General features: G+C 38.1%; 1 protein-coding gene across 4 annotated transcripts in view; it reads left to right on the plus strand.

Moving 5' to 3' along the window:
* Window positions 1–19,966, plus strand: part of LOC124804699 (pyruvate dehydrogenase protein X component, mitochondrial-like) — a 134,386-nt gene that overhangs the window by 51,285 nt on the left and 63,135 nt on the right. For all 4 annotated transcript variants that reach the window (XM_047264956.1, XM_047264957.1, XM_047264955.1 and 1 more), the window contains exons 6-7: window positions 3,694–3,870; window positions 8,295–8,479. In XM_047264956.1, coding sequence (XP_047120912.1) covers window positions 3,694–3,870; window positions 8,295–8,479 — 362 coding nt within the window. The remainder of the gene's footprint in view (window positions 1–3,693; window positions 3,871–8,294; window positions 8,480–19,966) is intronic.

Genomic DNA, 19,966 nt, shown 5'->3' on the forward strand with positions numbered 1-19,966 from the left:
GAGAGCTATGTATTGGTTCCCTTTTACTGTAATTTTTATCTTATTTGGAGTTCTATATGTTTCGCCTCCTTAAGATAAGTATTGGCCAGCAATTCTGACTCATAATTGATTAATTTTCTAGATGATGATATCCTGTTTCCTTCCCAGCCACAACCACCCTTTATGTGATTTGTTATTTGACCTTGTGGGTAATATGCACATCAACTGTTTCTACTACAAATTTGTCAATGGATTGGAAGTCGAAAATTGGCAGATGTTTTGTGCTCCTCTGAAATTGCAGTGTTACTTCATTAGCAGCTACATCATCTATAGTTGCTGATAAGTTATTAAAATATGTCTTTCTGGATAAGAACACCTTTCTAGACCAAACTACGTGACTTTAACCATTTGTGTAGTTTATACTTATTTCTGCTATTCATTCAATCTACTGCACAACGATGTTTTCTTTGATGTAGCTAGTGTCAGGCTCTATTTTCTGTAGTGGAATTTCAGATGTACACATTTATCCCACAGTTCTAGCAAAACCACAGACATTTTTCTGATTCTGTGTTTATAATATTTCACTAACATAATAGAGTGTGAAATATGATAAACATAGAATTAGAAAAATTGTTGTAACTTTGCTACAACTCTGGGATAAACGCGTGGATCTGAAATTCTATCACAAGTACACATTTTTAAATACAGAAAATACTTTAAAAAGACAGCATTTTAAGATTCAAAATTCTGTAATTATTACAATAACAGTAAATTTGGATAAAGCCATTTCTTGAATTACACAAATTTTAGTGAAGACAAGATGTTCCTTATAAAAAAGGAACACGAGGGCTTTCAAAAGTATGTCATACCTAAAACTGACAGTAATTGGTGGAGAAGGATTTCCATGTGCATATGGTTTTCCTGACTCATAATTTTGTGAAAAATATTACTTTGAAGAAAATGTCTCATTGTGAAATTTGTGTTCAATTATTATCAGCCACAAGTAACTTATATTCTGAATAATAAACTTTAGAAAAATGCAGCCCACATGTTGTCAAGGTTGTTTCGTCTATGCTGCAGAAGTTTTGCTGGGAAGCCCTTACACATCCCCCTTTCAGTCTCTATTTTCCCCCATGCAATTTCATATTTTTGGTCATATTGACCATAAATTTGTTCTGGACGAAGAGATTCTGTAGATAACCACGAAAGTTTTTCCATGAAGTTATTGACCATCTTGTCTCACAGTGGAATAAATGTATTAACAATTACAGTGATTACTTTTGAAATAATAAACTATTTATTCATTTTTTCCATTTGTTTCATTTTCATTTGACTGCCCAATATGTCCTCTCTCCCAAGCCAACAGTGCAGTAGATTGAATGAATAGCAGAAATAAGTATAAACTACACAAATGGTTAAAGTCATGTAGTTTGGTCTAGAAAGGTGTTCTTATCCAGAAAGACATATTTTAATAACTTATCAGCAACTATAGATGATGTAGCTGCTAATGAAGTAACACTGCAATTTCAGAGGAGCACAAAAAATCTGCCAATTTTCGACTTCCAATCCGTTGACAAATTTGTAGTAGAAACAGTTGATGTGTATATTACCCACAAGGTCAAATAACAAATCACATAAAGGGTGGTTGTGGCTGGGAAGGAAACAGGATTGCAAAGAGTAACAGCAAAGGAGCAAGCCATCAGGAAGGGTGCTGTTCCAGTCAAAACTGGAAGAATAACAGACTTCCCAAAGGAGTGACAAAACAACTGACCATTTCCTGAACTGTTGCAAAAAGATCATACTGACAGATTACAAATAGAGGCACAGTGTTGAGTTGCAAATTGTATATTCGGACTTGTGCCAAGAATACCAGCTGCCAGTTATGAACTGGCAGCTGGTATTGTAAGACAGAAAAGGTGGTCAGAAAAGGATTATCTTAGCTATTAGGCTCTTCGGGCTGATGAGACATTGAATTATAATTCACTAGACTTCTCAGTAGTGGAGAAAAAGAAATTGCAGATTGTTGATGTCATTATTCCAGGTGACAGTAGAGTTGCATAAGGTGGTGGAAGAGCTTCTGAGATAAGGAGCCCTGAAAATTAAATTTCTGCAACTTTGGGATAAATTGGTAAAAGTGATCTTAGCGGTTCTCTCCGACATTGGACACGTTACTAAGAGATCTTGGTGGGCACTCAGAAACATTCAGCGAAGACAGAGGTCTGTTTCCCAGCTGCAAAAAGCCACATGACTGGGAAATTCGCATATTGTCCATTGGTACGATGATATGAATTTCAGTGTAGTGATCTCATTTACTTCATTAACTGTTGTCATTTATGTCAGTAATAATGATTTAAGATCAGTTTTAGGAAGGACAAACAGAGAAGTTAAATTTATTGTGGGACTTTTGAAACTGTTGTGTGTCTGCAGACGAGACCATGAAGAGGCAATGGAATACTGCTAGACACATTTTAATCTAAAAGTGTGCTTGCAAGAAGGGTTCATAGGAATTGAAAAGCATACTTAATGGTCACATGCTTGGGGAATTTAATAATGGCGAATTTACGCAAGATTATTATGTAGAGTTAAGAGAACTGGTGTCCAGTACAGACCGCAGAACAATTTTGTTTTCTCCATCACAGTTAAGATGACAAAATAAATGAGTCTACTTACATGTTGTACACACTTCAACTTGGTAATGGTGCTGTACATTGGCAAGACATTAATATGTAGATGTAGAAGTCAGTAATGTAATAATGCAAATAGAAAAGAATGTAGTTAAACAACAAGAGAAGGAAGTACAGTAAGGCAGGGATGATTTGAGAGGGTAGTGTAGGAAATGAGAATAATGATTCAAGATACTAGTGATAAGAGAGAATGCGTGTCGTCATAATGATTCTCAGAGTTTTGTGCAAGTAGGAATTTATATGTTTTTGTTTGCTGAGTGGATAGCACATTAAATAGAATAATTAGCCTCATTTTCTTGAAGGTTCACAGGATTCAGTTATAAAGGATGAGAGTCAGTGTGGATCTCTGAGACTGTGTGCACTACTGCCTAATTTTCTTTTGTTGCGCAAGAGCAGATGGTGTTTCGTGCCTGTGCACTGATATTTTTCCTTTCTGTTTTTTCACTCCTGTTACTGTATACAGGGAGTCACATTTAATTGTGGCCTCTGCAAGAACCATGTTAAACTTGATGTTTTTTAAAAAAATATAGAGAGCACTGTTGTTTGTTTCAAGATGATGTACCTGCTTTTGCCACTGTAAATCACTGGAATGACATATTCTAAAACAATACAATGGTCATAAGCATTTTCTTATGTGTAGCTATGTATCTTTTGTGCACCAGAATAGCAGATCTGTATAAGGGAATTTCATTGATATAACTATTTTCTAAAGCCAACAAGAAATTGTTCCATTCTCCACAAAAAATAGTGGTTCTCCATTGAAAAAGGTGCCAAAACAAAACAAAATTAACCAGCTTGAAGGCATTTTTATTTTTTTCAGGTCTACAGAATAGTTAATCTGCTATTCTGGTGCAAAAAATACTGTAGTCCTATTTAAATTCTTTAAAAAAATGTTGAAGTTCTGGATATTTACAGGTGTTGTCTCAGTAGTGTGTGTGTGTGTGTGTGTGTGTGTGTAAAATTTATTTTTATTTTTTATAGTTTTCTTATGAAATTAATGTATATTCAATTGCTATTCTTTCTTTTCCAGTCAACAATACCACATGCCTATGGCAGCGTCAAATGTACAATAGACAAAATATTAGCTTTAAGGAAGCAGTTGAAATCAGATGGTATATCTGTATCTGTGAATGACTTTGTTGTGAAAGCTGTTGCAAATGCATTGCTCCAGTATCCTGAAGTTAATGTACATTGGATCGATGGAAAGGTAAAACACACAATGGACTCTCTAAATTGTAATTCTAATAACGCCTGTCATGAGTGTTGTTGTTGTAATTTGATAATGTGCATTTTTGCATTTATTTGTAACAAATATAACATTAATTAATAATATACTGAGTCTAAATCTGTGTGGGCACGGAGTCTTCTGTAAATAAGTTGTAAATAAAAGTGCCTGCTACTCAGTATTTAATGTATTCCAGAATTAATGTTTCACTATGCCATACATTTATATACACATTTCTTGTGATATTTATTGTGATGAAGAAAATGTGCCAAACAAAACTCGTTTAGGAATAACACTAAGACATATTTACTTGTGTGCTTTCACGTTCAATAACAACTTGGGATTTATTGTCTCTGCATGTGTAGAGTTTGTAACTGTTATTCTTTCGTAGTTAATGAAATGGCAGTTAATCAGCTGTAATGATTCATTCTGATAAATCCTCATCTGTTTGGTAATGAACTAAAATTCCCAGACGTTTTCTGTCTTTTTACATGTTCATTAGGCTGCATTATGTATAGGACCCATTGCAATAATTTTCCATAGAACCTTGCTCACTGTTGTGGTTCATCTGCTTGTGTTTGCTGGAGTCTGTGAACTGATTTCCATGGGAAACTGTAATACACTTAATGGACTGTAGCCTCACTTCATTCGATTGCAGAGAGAGGGGCGGGGCGGGGGGGGGGGGGGGGGGTCAAGGTTGCACACACACACATATATGTACATGTGTTACAGTCAAAACCCGTGTTTAGTTAGAGCATGTTCTTACTAGTTTGTACTGAGCCACTTCATCAAAATGCGTTTTGCCTAGTTAAAACTAGTTTTAACTGACTTTCGCTTTTGACCAGCAGTAAATTCTAGTTGTAACTAAAGTTATCAGTATCAACTAGTTTCAGCTAGTAAGAACTCATTCTAACTAAAGTAGACAGAACTAGTTTTCACTAAATTTATTTAGGGGCAAATATTAAAATGAAGAGCAACTATGTGACAAAACAGGCTAAAAGAATGAAGATGGCTTCAGATTCAGTACATGCCACTGTAGAAATCAGTGACAATATAATTATACTGATCCTGTTACCGACAGATCAAAAGCAGATCTCCCCAATATTATTGGAGTTGTTCTTCAGAAAGATGAACAGGGCTTGCACAAGATTGGAACGAAATATGGGATATTCGACAAATTGTATTGCAGGTATGTATTTCTGAACTGATTTCAATAATTAAGGACAAGTAAGTACTTGAACAATATGGGATACTCGACAAATTGTATTGCAGGTATTAATTACTTGAATAGTTAGCAACATTTTCAAAGCATTAAATCAATGAAGTAATGAATATGTCTGACATTTGTCCTTAATTATTGAAATCAGTTCAGAAATACATACCTGCAATACAATTTGTCGAGTATCCCATATTTCGTTCCAATCTTGTGCAAGCCCTGTTCATCTTTCTGAAGAACAACTCCAATAATATTGGGGAGATCTGCTTTTGATCTGTCGGTAACAGGATCAGTATAATTGTATTGTCACTGATTTCTACAGTGGCATGTACTGAATCTGAAGCTATCTTCATTCTTTAAGCCTGTTTTGTCACGTAGTTGTCCTTCATTTTAATATTTGCCCCTAAATAAATTTAGTGAAAACTAGTTCTGTCTACTTCAGTTAGAAGTGTTCTTACTAGTTGAAACTGGTTGATACTGATAACTTTAGTTACAACTAGAATTTACTGCTGATCTACATCTACATCTACATTGATACTCCGCAAGCCACCCAACGGTGTGTGGCGGAGGGCACTTTACGTGCCACTGTCATTACCTCCCTTTCCTGTTCCAGTCGCGTATGGTTCGCGGGAAGAACGACTGTCTGAAAGCCTCCGTGCGCGCTCTAATCTCTCTAATTTTACATTCGTGATCTCCTCGGGAAGTATAAGTAGGGGGAAGCAATATATTCGATACCTCATCCAGAAACGCACCCTCTCGAAACCTGGCGAGCAAGCTACACCGCGATGCAGAGCGCCTCTCTTGCAGAGTCTGCCACTTGAGTTTATTAAACATCTCCGTAACGCTATCACGGTTACCAAATAACCCAGTGACGAAACGCGCCGCTCTTCTTTGGATCTTCTCTATCTCCTCCGTCAACCCGACCTGGTACGGATCCCACACTGATGAGCAATACTCAAGTATAGGTCGAACGAGTGTTTTGTAAGCCACCTCCTTTGTTGATGGACTACATTTTCTAAGCACTCTCCCAATGAATCTCAACCTGGTACCCGCCTTACCAACAATTAGTTTTATATGATCATTGCACTTCAAATCGTTCCGTACGCATACTCCCAGATATTTTACAGAAGTAACTGCTACCAGTGTTTGTTCTGCTATCATATAATCATACAATAAAGGATCCTTCTTTCTATGTATTCGCAATACATTACATTTGTCTATGTTAAGGGTCAGTTGCCACTCCCTGCACCAAGTGCCTATCCGCTGCAGATCTTCCTGTATTTCGCTACAATTTTCTAATGCAGCAACTTCTCTGTATACTACAGCATCATCCGCGAAAAGCCGCATGGAACTTCCGACACTATCTACTAAGTCATTTATATATATTGTGAAAAGCAATGGTCCCATAACACTCCCCTGTGGCACGCCAGAGGTTACTTTAACGTCTGTAGACGTCTCTCCATTGATAACAACATGCTGTGTTCTGTTTGCCAAAAACTCCTCAATCCAGCCACACAGCTGGTCTGATATTCCGTAGGCTCTTACTTTGCTTATCAGGCGACAGTGCGGAACTGTATCGAACGCCTTCCGGAAGTCAAGAAAAATAGCATCTACCTGGGAGCCTGTATCTAATATTTTCTGGGTCTCATGAACAAATAAGGCGAGTTGGGTCTCACACGATCGCTGTTTCCGGAATCCATGTTGATTCCTACATAGTAGATTCTGGGTTTCCAGAAATGACATGATACGCGAGCAAAAAACATGTTCTAAAATTCTACAAGAGATCGACGTAAGAGATATAGGTCTATAGTTTTGCGCATCTGCTCGACGACCCTTCTTGAAGACTGGGACTATCTGTGCTCTTTTCCAATCATTTGGAACCCTCCGTTCCTCTAGAGACTTGCGGTACACGGCTGTTAGAAGGGGGGCAAGTTCTTTCGCGTACTCTGTGTAGAATCGAATTGGTATCCCGTCAGGTCCAGTGGACTTTCCTCTATTGAGTGATTCCAGTTGCTTTTCTATTCCTTGGACACTTATTTCGATGTCAGCCATTTTTTCGTTTGTGCGAGGATTTAGAGAAGGAACTGCAGTGCGGTCTTCCTCTGTGAAACAGCTTTGGAAAAAGGTGTTTAGTATTTCAGCTTTACGCGTGTCATCCTCTGTTTCGATGCCATCATCATCCCGTAGTGTCTGGATATGCTGTTTCGAGCCACTTACTGATTTAACGTAAGACCAGAACTTCCTAGGATTTTCTGTCAAGTCGGTACATAGAATTTTACTTTCGAATTCAATGAACGCTTCACGCATAGCCCTCCTTACGCTAACTTTGACATCGTTTAGCTTCTGTTTGTCTGAGTGGAGCTCTCTTTGCTTTCGCAGTAGTTTCCTAACTTTGTTGTTGTACCACGGTGGGTTTTTCCCGTCCCTCACCGTTTTACTCGGCACGTACCTGTCTAAAACGCATTTTACGATTGCCTTGAACTTTTTCCGTAAACACTCAACATTGTCAGTGTCGGAACAGAAATTTTCGTTTTGATCTGTTAGGTAGTCTGAAATCTGCCTTCTATTACTCTTGCTAAACAGATAAACCTTCCTCCCTTTTTTTTATATTCCTATTAACTTCCATATTCAGGGATGCTGCAACGGCCTTATGATCACTGATTCCCTGTTCTGTACATACAGATTCGAAAAGTTCGGGTCTGTTTGTTATCAGTAGGTCCAATATGTTATCTCCACGAGTCGGTTCTCTGTTTAATTGCTCGAGGTAATTTTCGGATAGTGCACTCAGTATAATGTCACTCGATCAAAAGCGAAAGTCAGTTAAAATTAGTTTTAACTAGACAAAACACATTTTGATGAAGTGGCTCAGTACAAACTAGTAAGAACACATTCTAACTAAAAATGGATTTTGACTGTAACACATGCATGGACAAATATTTGACTATTTCTGCTTTTGATTAAGAACATAAATTTGAAAACTAAATAAACATGTCTTAAAAATAATATTTACTTTAATTCTAGCTTCTGTCATTGAATATCTCAGAAATATTAAGACAAGATACAATTAGTAGTCACTAATATCCTGTATCCAATGAATCTTATCAGTGTCAGCTCGTGTTCATGAGGATGCTACCTTGTTTTTGTGTGATGAAAGCTGAAATTTGGTAGTTAAAGCTATGTTTTGTTACAGATAGTTCATATTCCAACTGTGGATGTATCAATAGCAGTTGCCACAGATGCTGGTTTGATCACACCCATAGTGAAAAATGCAGCAGGCAAGGGTATCGAAACGATCTCAACAGAAATACGCGAACTGGCAGAAAAAGCACGATCTGGGAAACTCCAGCCTCATGAATTCCAAGGTGGAAGCTTCACGTATGTATCACAGAAATTGTTACTCCTAAAACAACTGCAAACAGTGTGCATCAGTTACATTTAGTTATTAGCATTAGTGCTTACTGGAAAACAGTGCTTTTCTCAATACCTACTACTTTGAAATGTGCAGAATATTACAGTATCTCCAGAGACAATACCACAGAAGTGGTGATGTCATTTTATGCAGGAAATACACGCAGGTCTTCGACAGCTGTTTTTGTCATCACAAAGTAGTAAAGAGGCTTTGGTTTTTGACAAATCCCTAATGTCAGTGTGACTGTTGCTTCATATTGCAACTTGTGCAATAGCTCAACTCTTTTCCATATTGAGTTCTCAATTTCACTTGTATAGTCTTTACAGCAATGTCACAAGAGTTATAGTTTCCAGGTTGCATATAAAATATTAAATACAGGCTATAAATAGAGAAAATATTTAAAAATAGAAAATGCAAAAAAGATATTCTACCAGTAGATTTAAAAATGTTTAATGTTGTTACTAACAGCAATACATTACTACGATTTTAATGTTAGCCACAGACATGTGAGTACACTTTATTTGGCTTATTACCGTGACACAGTTGAAACACACAGTAAAGACAATAACTGATAAGTTTGAAGAAGCTAACTGGCCAATATTAAGGTCGATACATAGTTGAAGACAAAGCAAAAGTCGCCAACAGATACTGGCCGGTACAGTGAGTACAGAAGAGAATGAGTCCTCTGTGTGGCAGGCAAATGATTACAGCCGATTGGAGGTCACGGGATCTCACCAGATGATGTGACGTGAGCTCCAGGGCCTTGGCCTTTTTCCAGATCGCTTTTTGCAGAGACAGCTTTTAGGTTGTGATGCCACTTGTGGTGAGAGCTTTAGGTAAGGATTGATCTCAGACAGCTGTGACAGTTCCATGTCGCTGTCGGAGTCTGTTCCTACATGAACTTCACACACAATGGCCAGTGCCTCTTCGTCAATCTGGGAGGTGTTGCATTGGGCAACATTGAGTGTATTGGACATGAATGCTACAGGATGTTCAGAACCATCCATCTCCTTGTGGGACAGGACTACTCCGCCACGACGCTGAATAACGCCTGTGGCAAGAAGGGGAATCCCTGGTGAAAATGGGATGAGGCACAGTACCCATTTAAGTGCTGAAATAGCTGTGTCCCACTTCAGAGACCACCAGAACAGAACCCCTTTTTTCTGCAATGCGTATACTGGATAGGAAATTTTTGTAGCATGTTGAATGAAATGGCAGTAATAGTTAATTTTTTCTATAAAGGGTTGCAATTCCTTGGGATACTGGGGCTTGGGCACGTTTTCTGTGGCATGGATGCCCTGCTTGGTGGGACAGATCCTCTGTTTGCTAATGATAATACCAAGGTAGTCAACGAACTGTTGGAAAAATTTAGATTTTATAGTTTACATTTGGGGCCAGCCAGAAGTAATCAAGGAAAGAAAGACTGCAAGTTCTGAGGGTGTTCATCAGTTGGTGTCCCTGTCACTGTGATGTCACCTAAATAATTGCAGCACGAAGGAATGTCCTATATCAGCTGTTCCAAGTAATACTGGAAGAGTGGTGGTGTGCTAGAAAAACCGAAGGTTTGTCTGTTATACCTGTAAAGGCCAAAGGTGTGTTGAGCACCAGTAGATCCCGACTGCAGTGGCAACTGTAAGTATGCCTCCGACAAATCGACCTTAGTACAACAGACACTATTTTGTAACTTAGAAATTAGGTCTTCTCTGCGGTGAACCGAAAAAGCGTCGATGATGTCCTGGGTATTAACGGCCTTAAAATCACCACATAGGCAGAGAGAGCCATCCAATTTTTTCATGATTCCAAGGGGCAAAGACCCATTTACATGATGAGAGAAGGGTAATCACCGAGGGCCTCCAACCTATCCAATTCTGCCTTAACCACATCCCAAAGGATGTGTGAAATTGAGCGGGGCCTGCAGGAAGCAAGGCACAGACCTGTTTGTCAGTGAATTTTTACATCTACATCTGCAGCTCTTCCTAAACTAGGGGTAAACAGATACAAGTATGAGGCACTTAAGTCATCAGTGCCGTGAAATGGAATCAATGTGGCAATCAAACACGCATTCTCGAAAATCAGAAACCCAAACTGTTCCAATATGTCTACCACAAAGACGTTTTCTGCATTACCAGAAGTAACAACCGAACAGGATAGTTTTTATAAACATTTTATAGGAGATATCCTTAGCAGGAATGCCTTTCATGTGAATGTTATGGCCACTGTACACTGTTACTCTCTGACAAGAAGGTTGTAGCAGAGCAGAATCTAATGCAACATAGGTAGTACTATTCATAAGAGAAGAAGATGCACCAGTATCCACCTGAAAAGGGACTTCCAAACCATTCACTCATAACATGGTTACCAATTTGACAGGTTGACATCTAGTGGGGTAAGTCATTGTTTCAGTAGAGCATTATAATGCATGGCTTCAGTAGGAGAGCTGTGAGTAGATCCCACGAGGGAAAAGATGGGAGAACCAGACTCTGCATCGTACCTGTGGTTCCGGATGTCAGATGACCGATGCACACTTTTAATGTGACCCGTAATGCCACATGAAAAACAAATAGCTGATCGATGTGGACAGAGGGAGCGAGCGTGTTAGTGGAAACACTGAGTACAAGAAGGTAGACAGTACGGATTGGAGTTCCATTGAGACGGAGAACCTAGAAAAGATTCTGAAATTGAGTTATGAGAGAAACTTGAACTGTCACTTCCCTGTTTGCTTGCCTTTAGACCATTTTGTTGGCATGGCATAACATGTTTACCAGAATGGCTGGCACGGGGATGTGATTTCCTGTTGCACTGATGCGAAGATTTTACTGTCAGACAAGCGGTGACAGCAGACACTATGGGCTGAACCTCCCAATAGCTTTCGGTTTCCTATGTGAATTTGAAAACCTGAGGAGTTTTAAGGATTTTGTCTAAGGAGGGATCCATATTCCATAAAGCCTGTGAGTGGACTCCCTTGTTGGGTGAAAGATGGAGAAGCGAGTCCTGAACCAAGGAGTCTGCATACAATTGGCAACTTGATTCTTCAGAGGACATGAAAGCACAATGTTGACTAAGACCACGAAGGTTAGTAGGTTCCCGATGTTTGTGCACAATGTCTATAACATTTCAAATGAGCATATGCCCACACAGGATTGACACCCATAATGGTCCAACTGCAGATAACTATGTTCAGCAAAATCAAGCAATGGAAACTCCAGGTTGGGATATCAATGATTGCTACTTACTGTAAAAGTGACAAACTAAGTTGCAGACAGGCACAATTAAAAGTGTAAGTATCTTTTAATTGTGTCTGTGTGCAACTTAATGTGTCATCTTTATGGTAAGGAGCAAACTAAAAGACAGACTATCAGGATGTTTCATGGGGTATAACTTTTACGGAGCAAATTCAACACACTATGAAAAGATCGGGAAACAAAAATGACTGTTTACAATCTGAATCGGTTACCTTGTAGGCAGTGAAGTGATGGAGCAGGTGTCATGATAATGTTTCCCTAAAATCAGTGCCATCCATAAATGAAGGAAACAGTAGAATGATGAAGTATCTTGTTCATAGTAGACAATGCTGTTATTTGTTGCTGTAGTAACACAAGCTACTGTTGCTGTTGTTCCAGTAACTACCGATCAAGAAGTGATTGTTCCTGCTGTTACTGGAGCCACTGCTTCATAAATTGTTCATCCATGTTGTCCAGTAAAGTAATGCAAAGGGTGTGCTATGACGAAGCAAGCTGGGAGAATTTTAATTCCTCTCTTGTTTTGCCTTCTGCCTCCTTAAATTAGTTTTTTCACTTTTAACAATTCACCATTAACATACATGAATATAAACTGGGACATTCAATGCCAAATCATCCAGCCAAAAGTAGATATAAAACCCAAGGTTTTTGGATTTTTTTCCAAAAATTATATGTGAAATGTATGCATAAAGATAAGAAAATATCCAAAGTTTAATCCAATTCTATCAAATAGTTTCTGAGTTATTACCATTTAAAGGAAGTCGTAGGCTAATTGTATTTCTAAGGGCGATTAAGACATAACTAAAGCATGCATGCTTTTACAGAATTTGAAGCAAAATTGTTAGTTTTGAAGCTAGAGCCTTGATATTTTCACTGGTTTATTTTAATTAAATGCTGAAACTGACAGATCTACAAAATTAAGATTTATAATGTTCAATCATATTGAAAAACTGTACTGAAATTTCAAAATCGTGACATACCGTATTTACTTGAATCTAAGCTGCACTTTTTTTCCGGTTTTTGTAACCCAAAAAACCGCCTGCAGCTTAGAATCGAGTGCAAAGTAAGCGGAAGTTCTGAAAAATGTTGGTAGGAGCCGCCACAACTAACTTCTGCCATCGGATATATGGTAGTGCTGCACAGGCATGCTTTGCAGGCACAAAGATAAATACTGGCGCCAAAACCTCTGCACCAGTAAATAAATTTAAAAAAAAAGGTAGTAGACGAGTTTTTTTCTCCGCCCCGAGTTTCAACCACTGCATTTTCATATATTATAGCACTGAAAGACCTAAGTTGAAACAAGGCCCCGGGAGTAGACAACATTCCATTAGAGCTACTGACAGCCTTGGGAGAGCCAGTCCTGACAAAACTCGACCATCTGGTGAGCAAGATGTATGAGAAAGGCGAAATTCCCTCAGAGTTCAAGAAGAATATAATAATTCCGATTCCAAAGAAAGCAGGTGTTTGACAGATGTGAAAATTACAGAACTATCAGTTTAATAAGAAACAGCTGCAAAATACTAACGCGGATTCTTTACAGACGAATGGAAAAACTGGTAGAAGCCGACCTCGGGGAAGATCAGTTTGGATTCTGTAGAAATGTTGGAACACGTGAGGCAATACTGACCCTATGACTTATCTTAGAAGAAAGATTAAGGGAAGGCAAACCTACGTTTCTAGCATTTGTAGACTTAGAGAAAGCTTTTGACAATGTTGACTGGAATACTCTCTTTCAAATTCTGAAGGTGGCAGGGGTAAAATACAGGAAGCGAAAGGCTATTTACAATTTGTACAGAAAGCAGATGGCAGTTATAAGAGACGAGGGACATGAAAGGGAAGCAGTGGTTGGGAAGGGAGTGAGACAGGGTTGTAGCCTCTCTCCGATGTTATTCAATCTGTATATTGAGCAAGCAGTAAAGGAAACAAAAGAAAAGTTCGGAGTAGGTATTAAAATCCATGGAGAAGAAATAAAAACTTTGAGGTTTGCCGATGACATTGTAATTCTGTCAGAGACAGCAAAGGACTTGGAAGAGCAGTTGAACGGAATGGACAGTCTCTTGAAAGGAGGGTATAAGATCAACATCAACAAAAGCAAAACGAAGATAATTGAATGTAATTGAATCAAGTCGGGTGATGCTGAGGGAATTAGATTAGGAAATGAGACACTTAAAGTAGTAAAGGAGTTTTGCTATTTGGGGAGCAAAATAACTGATGATGCTTGAAGTAGAGAGGATATAAAATGTAGACTGGCAATGGCAAGGAAAGCGTTGCTGAAGAAGAGAAATTTGTTAAATCGAGTAATGATTTAAGCATCAGGAAGTCGTTTCTGAAAGTATTTGTATGGAGTGTAGACATGTATGGAAGTGAAACGTGGAAGATAAATAGTTAAGACAAAAAGAGAATAGAAGCTTTCGAAATGTGGTGCTACAGAAGAATGCGGAAGATTAGATGGGTAGATCACATAACTAATGAGGAGGTATTGAATAGAATTGGGGAGAAGAGGAGTTTGTGGCACAACTTGACTAGAAGAGGGGATCGGTTGGTAGGACATGTTCTGAGGCATCAAGGGATCACCAATTTAGTACTGGAGGGCAGTGTGGAGGGTAAAAATCGTAGAGGGAGACCAAGAGATGAATACACTAAGCAGATTCAGAAGGATGTAGGTTGCAGTAGGTACTGGGAGATGAAGAAGCTTGCACAGGGTAGAGTAGCATGGAGAGCTGCATCAAACCAGTCTCAGGACTGAAGACCACAACAACAACAACAATCCAATGAAGTAAATAGAAATTCTGTATTGTTCATCTTCCAATGTAGCAGCCTTTCACATATTCATGGCAACAAAAATAAATTTCTTTACACAAAAATACCAGCAATGCACAAGGCTTTAGGATTGTGCACGAGTTGACACGCTGGGGCTCATAAAGATTTCACGTAGCGGCACCTGTTGCTTCGTGGAATTTTGTGAAGTGCTTGTTGGTGTTAGTGAACCGTAATGAAGCGCTTTCATTATAGTGCCAAATTCAAGAGGGGAGTTATTTTTTTTTTGCGGAACAAAGTTCTAATTGTGCTGCAAGTCTGTGATACTGGATTGATGAGAGCAATGTCAGGCGATGGCGACTGGTGAGAGATAAATTATTTGAATGTTCAAGTAGCAGGAAAGCATTTGGTGGGCCAAAGTGTGGCCGATATCATGCACTAGGAGTGATTTTAAATGAATCTATTAAGGAACAGCGTCAGAAATTCCTGCCTGTGAATGCCGAAATTTTAAAAATTATGGCACGTGAAATTGCTAGAGAGCAACAAATCGAGAATTTTAAGGCCAGTCGCAGCTGGATTGATCTGTTTATGAAGCGCTGGGGTTTTTCACTTCGGAGGTGAACTTCATTTTGCACAGGAGCTGCCGAAAAATTATGAAGAAAAACTTTTGGAATTTCAGCACTTCATAATTAGGCAGTGCACAGAAAAGCAATACCTTCTTATTCATATAGGATATGCTGACCAAACTCCCGTATATTTTGACATGCCGTCAAAGTATATGGTTGACGCCAAAGGAAAGAAAGTGTTCTTACATCAGGGGGTGAAAAACAGCAGATGTCCGTCATGCTGGCTTGCACAGCAGATGGATATAAATTACCCCCATTCATAGTTTTCAAGTGAAAGACTTTACCAAAAACGGAAGTGTTTCCGAAAACTGTGTAATTGTATGAGCAAACGAAACTGGGTGGTTTTCGGGGGACATGGTGCTGGAATGGATTAGGTGTGTGTGGAATCGTTGTTGTGGTGCAATGCTTGGTTTTCGCAGTCTGTTGGTATTAGATGTGTACGCAGGCCATTAAACACCTGCAGTAAAACGAAAATTAGAGGAAAGCAAAATGGACCTGGCAGTAATTTCAGGCGGGATGACATCAATTCTGCAACCACTTGATGTCTGTCTGAATAAACCATTTAAGGACAAGCTTAAACGCATGTACGCAGACTGGCTTTCGAAAAGCGACAGACAGCTGACACCAACAGGACGTGTAAAACGCGCAAGTTTGTCGCAAGTGTGCCAATGGATTTATGATGCATGAAAATGTATTCCAAATCAGACTGTGCAACAAACATTAAAAAAATGTTCGATATCCAATGCACTAGACTGTATGGAGGACGATGCACTGTATAAAGAAATGAGCAACAAAGAATCGAGTGATGGTGATTCAGAATCATGACTCATATTTTAAACATTTCATATAAGATGTATTACAAACCTAATAAAATTTTGTTCTAAATTCTAATTTCTAAGTTATTTTCATTCTTATAAAATAAGTGGTGCTACTCTGCATTGCACAGGATGGAAAAGTCTGGAGAGCTGCATCAAACCAGTCTACGGACTGAAGACAACAACAACACACCCTGCATTTCAAGTCATCATTAAATATCTACTACGAAAATCCGACTGGCAAGGCTGTTTGGAATGTATGTCAACATGGCCAACTCTACGTTCTGAATTTTTTCCTACCTGTGACAAGAGATGGTTGCTAATAGGAACTTTTATAAATCGTGATTCACATGCAGTATTCTCTTCACCATAAGAATGATACAAATGTAAACATTACGCCATGTATTATTTCGTGTTTGCTGCTATCTCATTTAAATCCTGTCTGCCTAATAAATTATGAAACTAGAGCGAGACAACAGCAAACGCGGAAGAATATACACATCATGTCATGTTGATATTCATATTATTCTTATGCTGAATAGTGATACAGTCAGAAATGAAACACGGCAACTGACTAGATTTTTAAATCTAAGATGATTCTAATTTCCGTGCAGAATGTAATGTACTAAAGAGGCGTCTGCAAAGATTTTCAAACGGAGAAAAATTTTCGCTAAACTCTCGTTCAGAACATTTTCTATCATACGCAGTCTATTATTTGGTTTTTGTTGATCATTATCAAATAAAGCAGCAGTGTAAGTAACAACAAATAGCAGTCTCTTTGCTATTGTTTCACTAATGATACAATTGCTCTCTTTTTATTTATTGTAACCGGCTGTAGTGCACATAAAAGCAAGCCATGCTGCGAGCGGTGACAGATCGTAAACACTCGTTATCAGAATGCAACAAACAATGCACGACACAGTACAATAATGCATTTTCAGCTTAGAGTGACGTAAACACCTATAACAAAGAGAACGGCACTTATCAGATCAAAGCAAAATAAGCAATTGATTCAAACCAGACGAAGCACATGAAAAAGGAATGGTACCTGTATAAATACGGATGGAGCGCCTGGTGCATAGTAATGGCTACCTGGTGAAGCCAAACTACTGTAGCTGTATCTTCATCCATTCGACCTAAATTGTTTCTCATGTTACAATGGACCAAATTTATTTCGATTTGGAGGTGCGATATAAAACTTTTCTCTCCCCTTGAATTTCAAGTCTCAAATTTCAGGTGCGGCTTAGATTTGGGAAAATTTTTTTTCCGTGATTTCGAGTCTCATTTTTCAGGTGTGACTTAGATTTGAGTGCGGCGTGGATTTGAGTAAATACAGTAGGCATAGAAAATTATGAATAGCTAAAATCTCCTTCCAAATAACCCAATGCAACCATATATTTTTGAAAACAGCATAAAATTACCTTTGAGATGATGCAAAAAATTTGGTGGGGTTCTGAGTTGTAACAATTTTTTCTTACATTGAAGTGGAAACAAGTTTTATCTATTCAAAATGTATGGAATGGCTATTTTAAGATTCAAAATGGTTACAGTAGAGGTTATATAGAAGTATAAGGTTTTAAAACTATAATTTGGAAGATCAGCTACTTAAAACAGTAAATTATTAGTACATATTTTGTTATGTATTTTTAAATTGGGTCAAAGATTTTACTGTAGTTGTAATTTTATTTGTCTTTTTTGTTTTATTTAACTGAAGTCAAAGTCAAGAAACATACAACATTTTTTGAAACAAATACTAACAAAGAGATAGAGGGGCTGGCCAGTACTTACCTCAGCTCAGTACAGCCGATAGATACACATAAAACAGAACTGAAAATTTACATTCCTAGCTTTCGGAACTTTGTTCCTTCATCAGGGAGGAGAGAGGGGAAAAAAGGGAAGAAGGGAAAGTGGATTCAGTTACTCACAACCCAGGTTATGAAGCAACAGGGAAAGGTAAACAGGGAGGGTAGCAAGGATGGAGGCATGGTTGTCAGAGGGAAGCCAAAGATATTCTACTGTAAGTCTTTCTTCCCTTTTTTCCCCTCTCTCCTCCCTGATGAAGGAACAAAGTTCCGAAAGCTAGGAATGTAAATTTTCAGTTCTGTTTTATGTGTATCTATCGGCTGTACTGAGCTGAGGTAAGTACTGGCCAGCCCCTCTATCTCTTTGTTAGTATTTGTTTCACATCTCTATGAGATTTTCCACAACATTTTTTGAGTCATGTGAAGTGTGTTGGAAGTTCAGATAAGGCAGTACTACTATGCAAGTATGCACATCAAAAATTCACCAGTCAGCAGTCTGCCTGCTGTTTTCCATCAAGACATGAAATTAAAGTCAGGACATGAAACCCTCCCTCCTGAAGTGTGCAGTAGGTTCATTACTAAATCTTTCATGTGAAAATAGTTCACTGACAAAAAGCAAAGAAATTTATTTAATTTCGGAAAACTTGTGTAAAGAAGAAGTAGAAATTTTAGTTTGGCATACTAATAAGCAGTACAGTGAAACAGATGATATTTGTTCCCATCATTTGTGTTATTTTTTAAAGTATTTTGAAAAGAACCAAAAATCCTGTTGTGATCCATTTAAGAAACATTCTGTACCTTTAACAAAGAAGAAAGATTTGAGGATAATTACCCTAGAAAAGCGAAATATGTTAAGGAAAATAAGAACACTGTTTTAGTGCCAGGAAAGCTGTTGTGCAGTACATGTAGAAAATTGTTGAATGGGACAACACCTACTTTAGATCATCAAGATATTGCTCTACTTGAAAGTGGTGAAGCAAATGAGGGTGAATTAACCAATGCAAAAAGATTAGTAGAAAGAGAAAAGTTGAATGAAATGCTTTTAGGGTTGGATGTAACACCACTTCAACGTCAGTCATTATCTACCCAATCGAAGAAAAAAAAAATGCCAAAAAGAAGTTTAAAAAGGCAAAAGACTAGGTTAAAAAAAAGCTGCCATTTGTTTTGAAAGTACAAGAATTCAACGATTCAAGTGAATCTGACAGCACAAGTAATGGTAATAAATTGAAGACAAAATCTAAGGATCTTGATCATTTAGTGGATACTATAAAGGAAAAATTCAAGACAAACTTGACCAAACAGGAAAAAATACAGATATTAACAATCACTCCAAAGTCTTGGTCGTGCATAAAAGCAGTGGAAAAATATAATGCATCGGAATAGTTTGTGCGAAAAGCCCGAACGCTTGCAAACGAGAAAGGTATTTTGGCTTTGACAGAATCCAAACATGGCAGAACCCTTCCCCAGTAAACAATAGACACTGTCCAACTGTTTTATGAAGATGATGAATTTTCTTACATGTTGCCAGCTGCTAAAAACAAAAAAAAAAAAAAAAAAAAAAAAGTACTTACAAGCAGAAAAGAATTCTTTTATGCAACTTAGAGGAACTACTTATTGCGTTTAAAGAAAAACACCCAAATATTAAAATTGTATTTTCCAAATTTTACTCCTTGAGACCGAAGTGGTGTGTGCTTGCTGGTTCACCTGGAACTCACAGTGTGTGTGTTTGCTTGTACCACCAAAAGGTTGAGCTTTCAGCAAATGCTCTGAACCAGCATGATAAAGAATCAATACACACTGTGATGGACAAATTGGTTTGTGATATACAAAACGTGGACTGTATGTTAAGATGTTGTGATGTGTGCCCGAAAACAAGTGAATCAATGCAGCTACATCTAAAATAAATACTAGAAGACTGATGAAAATGAAGGCATTAAATTTTCGCAGTGGGTTTCAAGTGACAGCAGAATGACTTTACAAACAATGCTACTACTTTGCAAGGAATTTACTGACTTTACTATAAGAAAAATTGAGGCTCTGATACCTCATTCTTACATCACAAAAACTCAAAACTCTTACATGAAACAGGGAAAAGAAAATTTGGCATTTAATGACGTTTTACTTCTTATGGATTTTGCAGAAAACGATGACTTCATTCTGCAAACGAAGTGCAATCCTACCACTGGGGCCACTTGAGCTGCTCACTTCATCCAG

The sequence above is a fragment of the Schistocerca piceifrons genome, chromosome 7 (assembly GCF_021461385.2).
Source record: "Schistocerca piceifrons isolate TAMUIC-IGC-003096 chromosome 7, iqSchPice1.1, whole genome shotgun sequence".
In the NCBI taxonomy this organism is placed as follows: Eukaryota; Metazoa; Arthropoda; class Insecta; order Orthoptera; family Acrididae; genus Schistocerca; species Schistocerca piceifrons.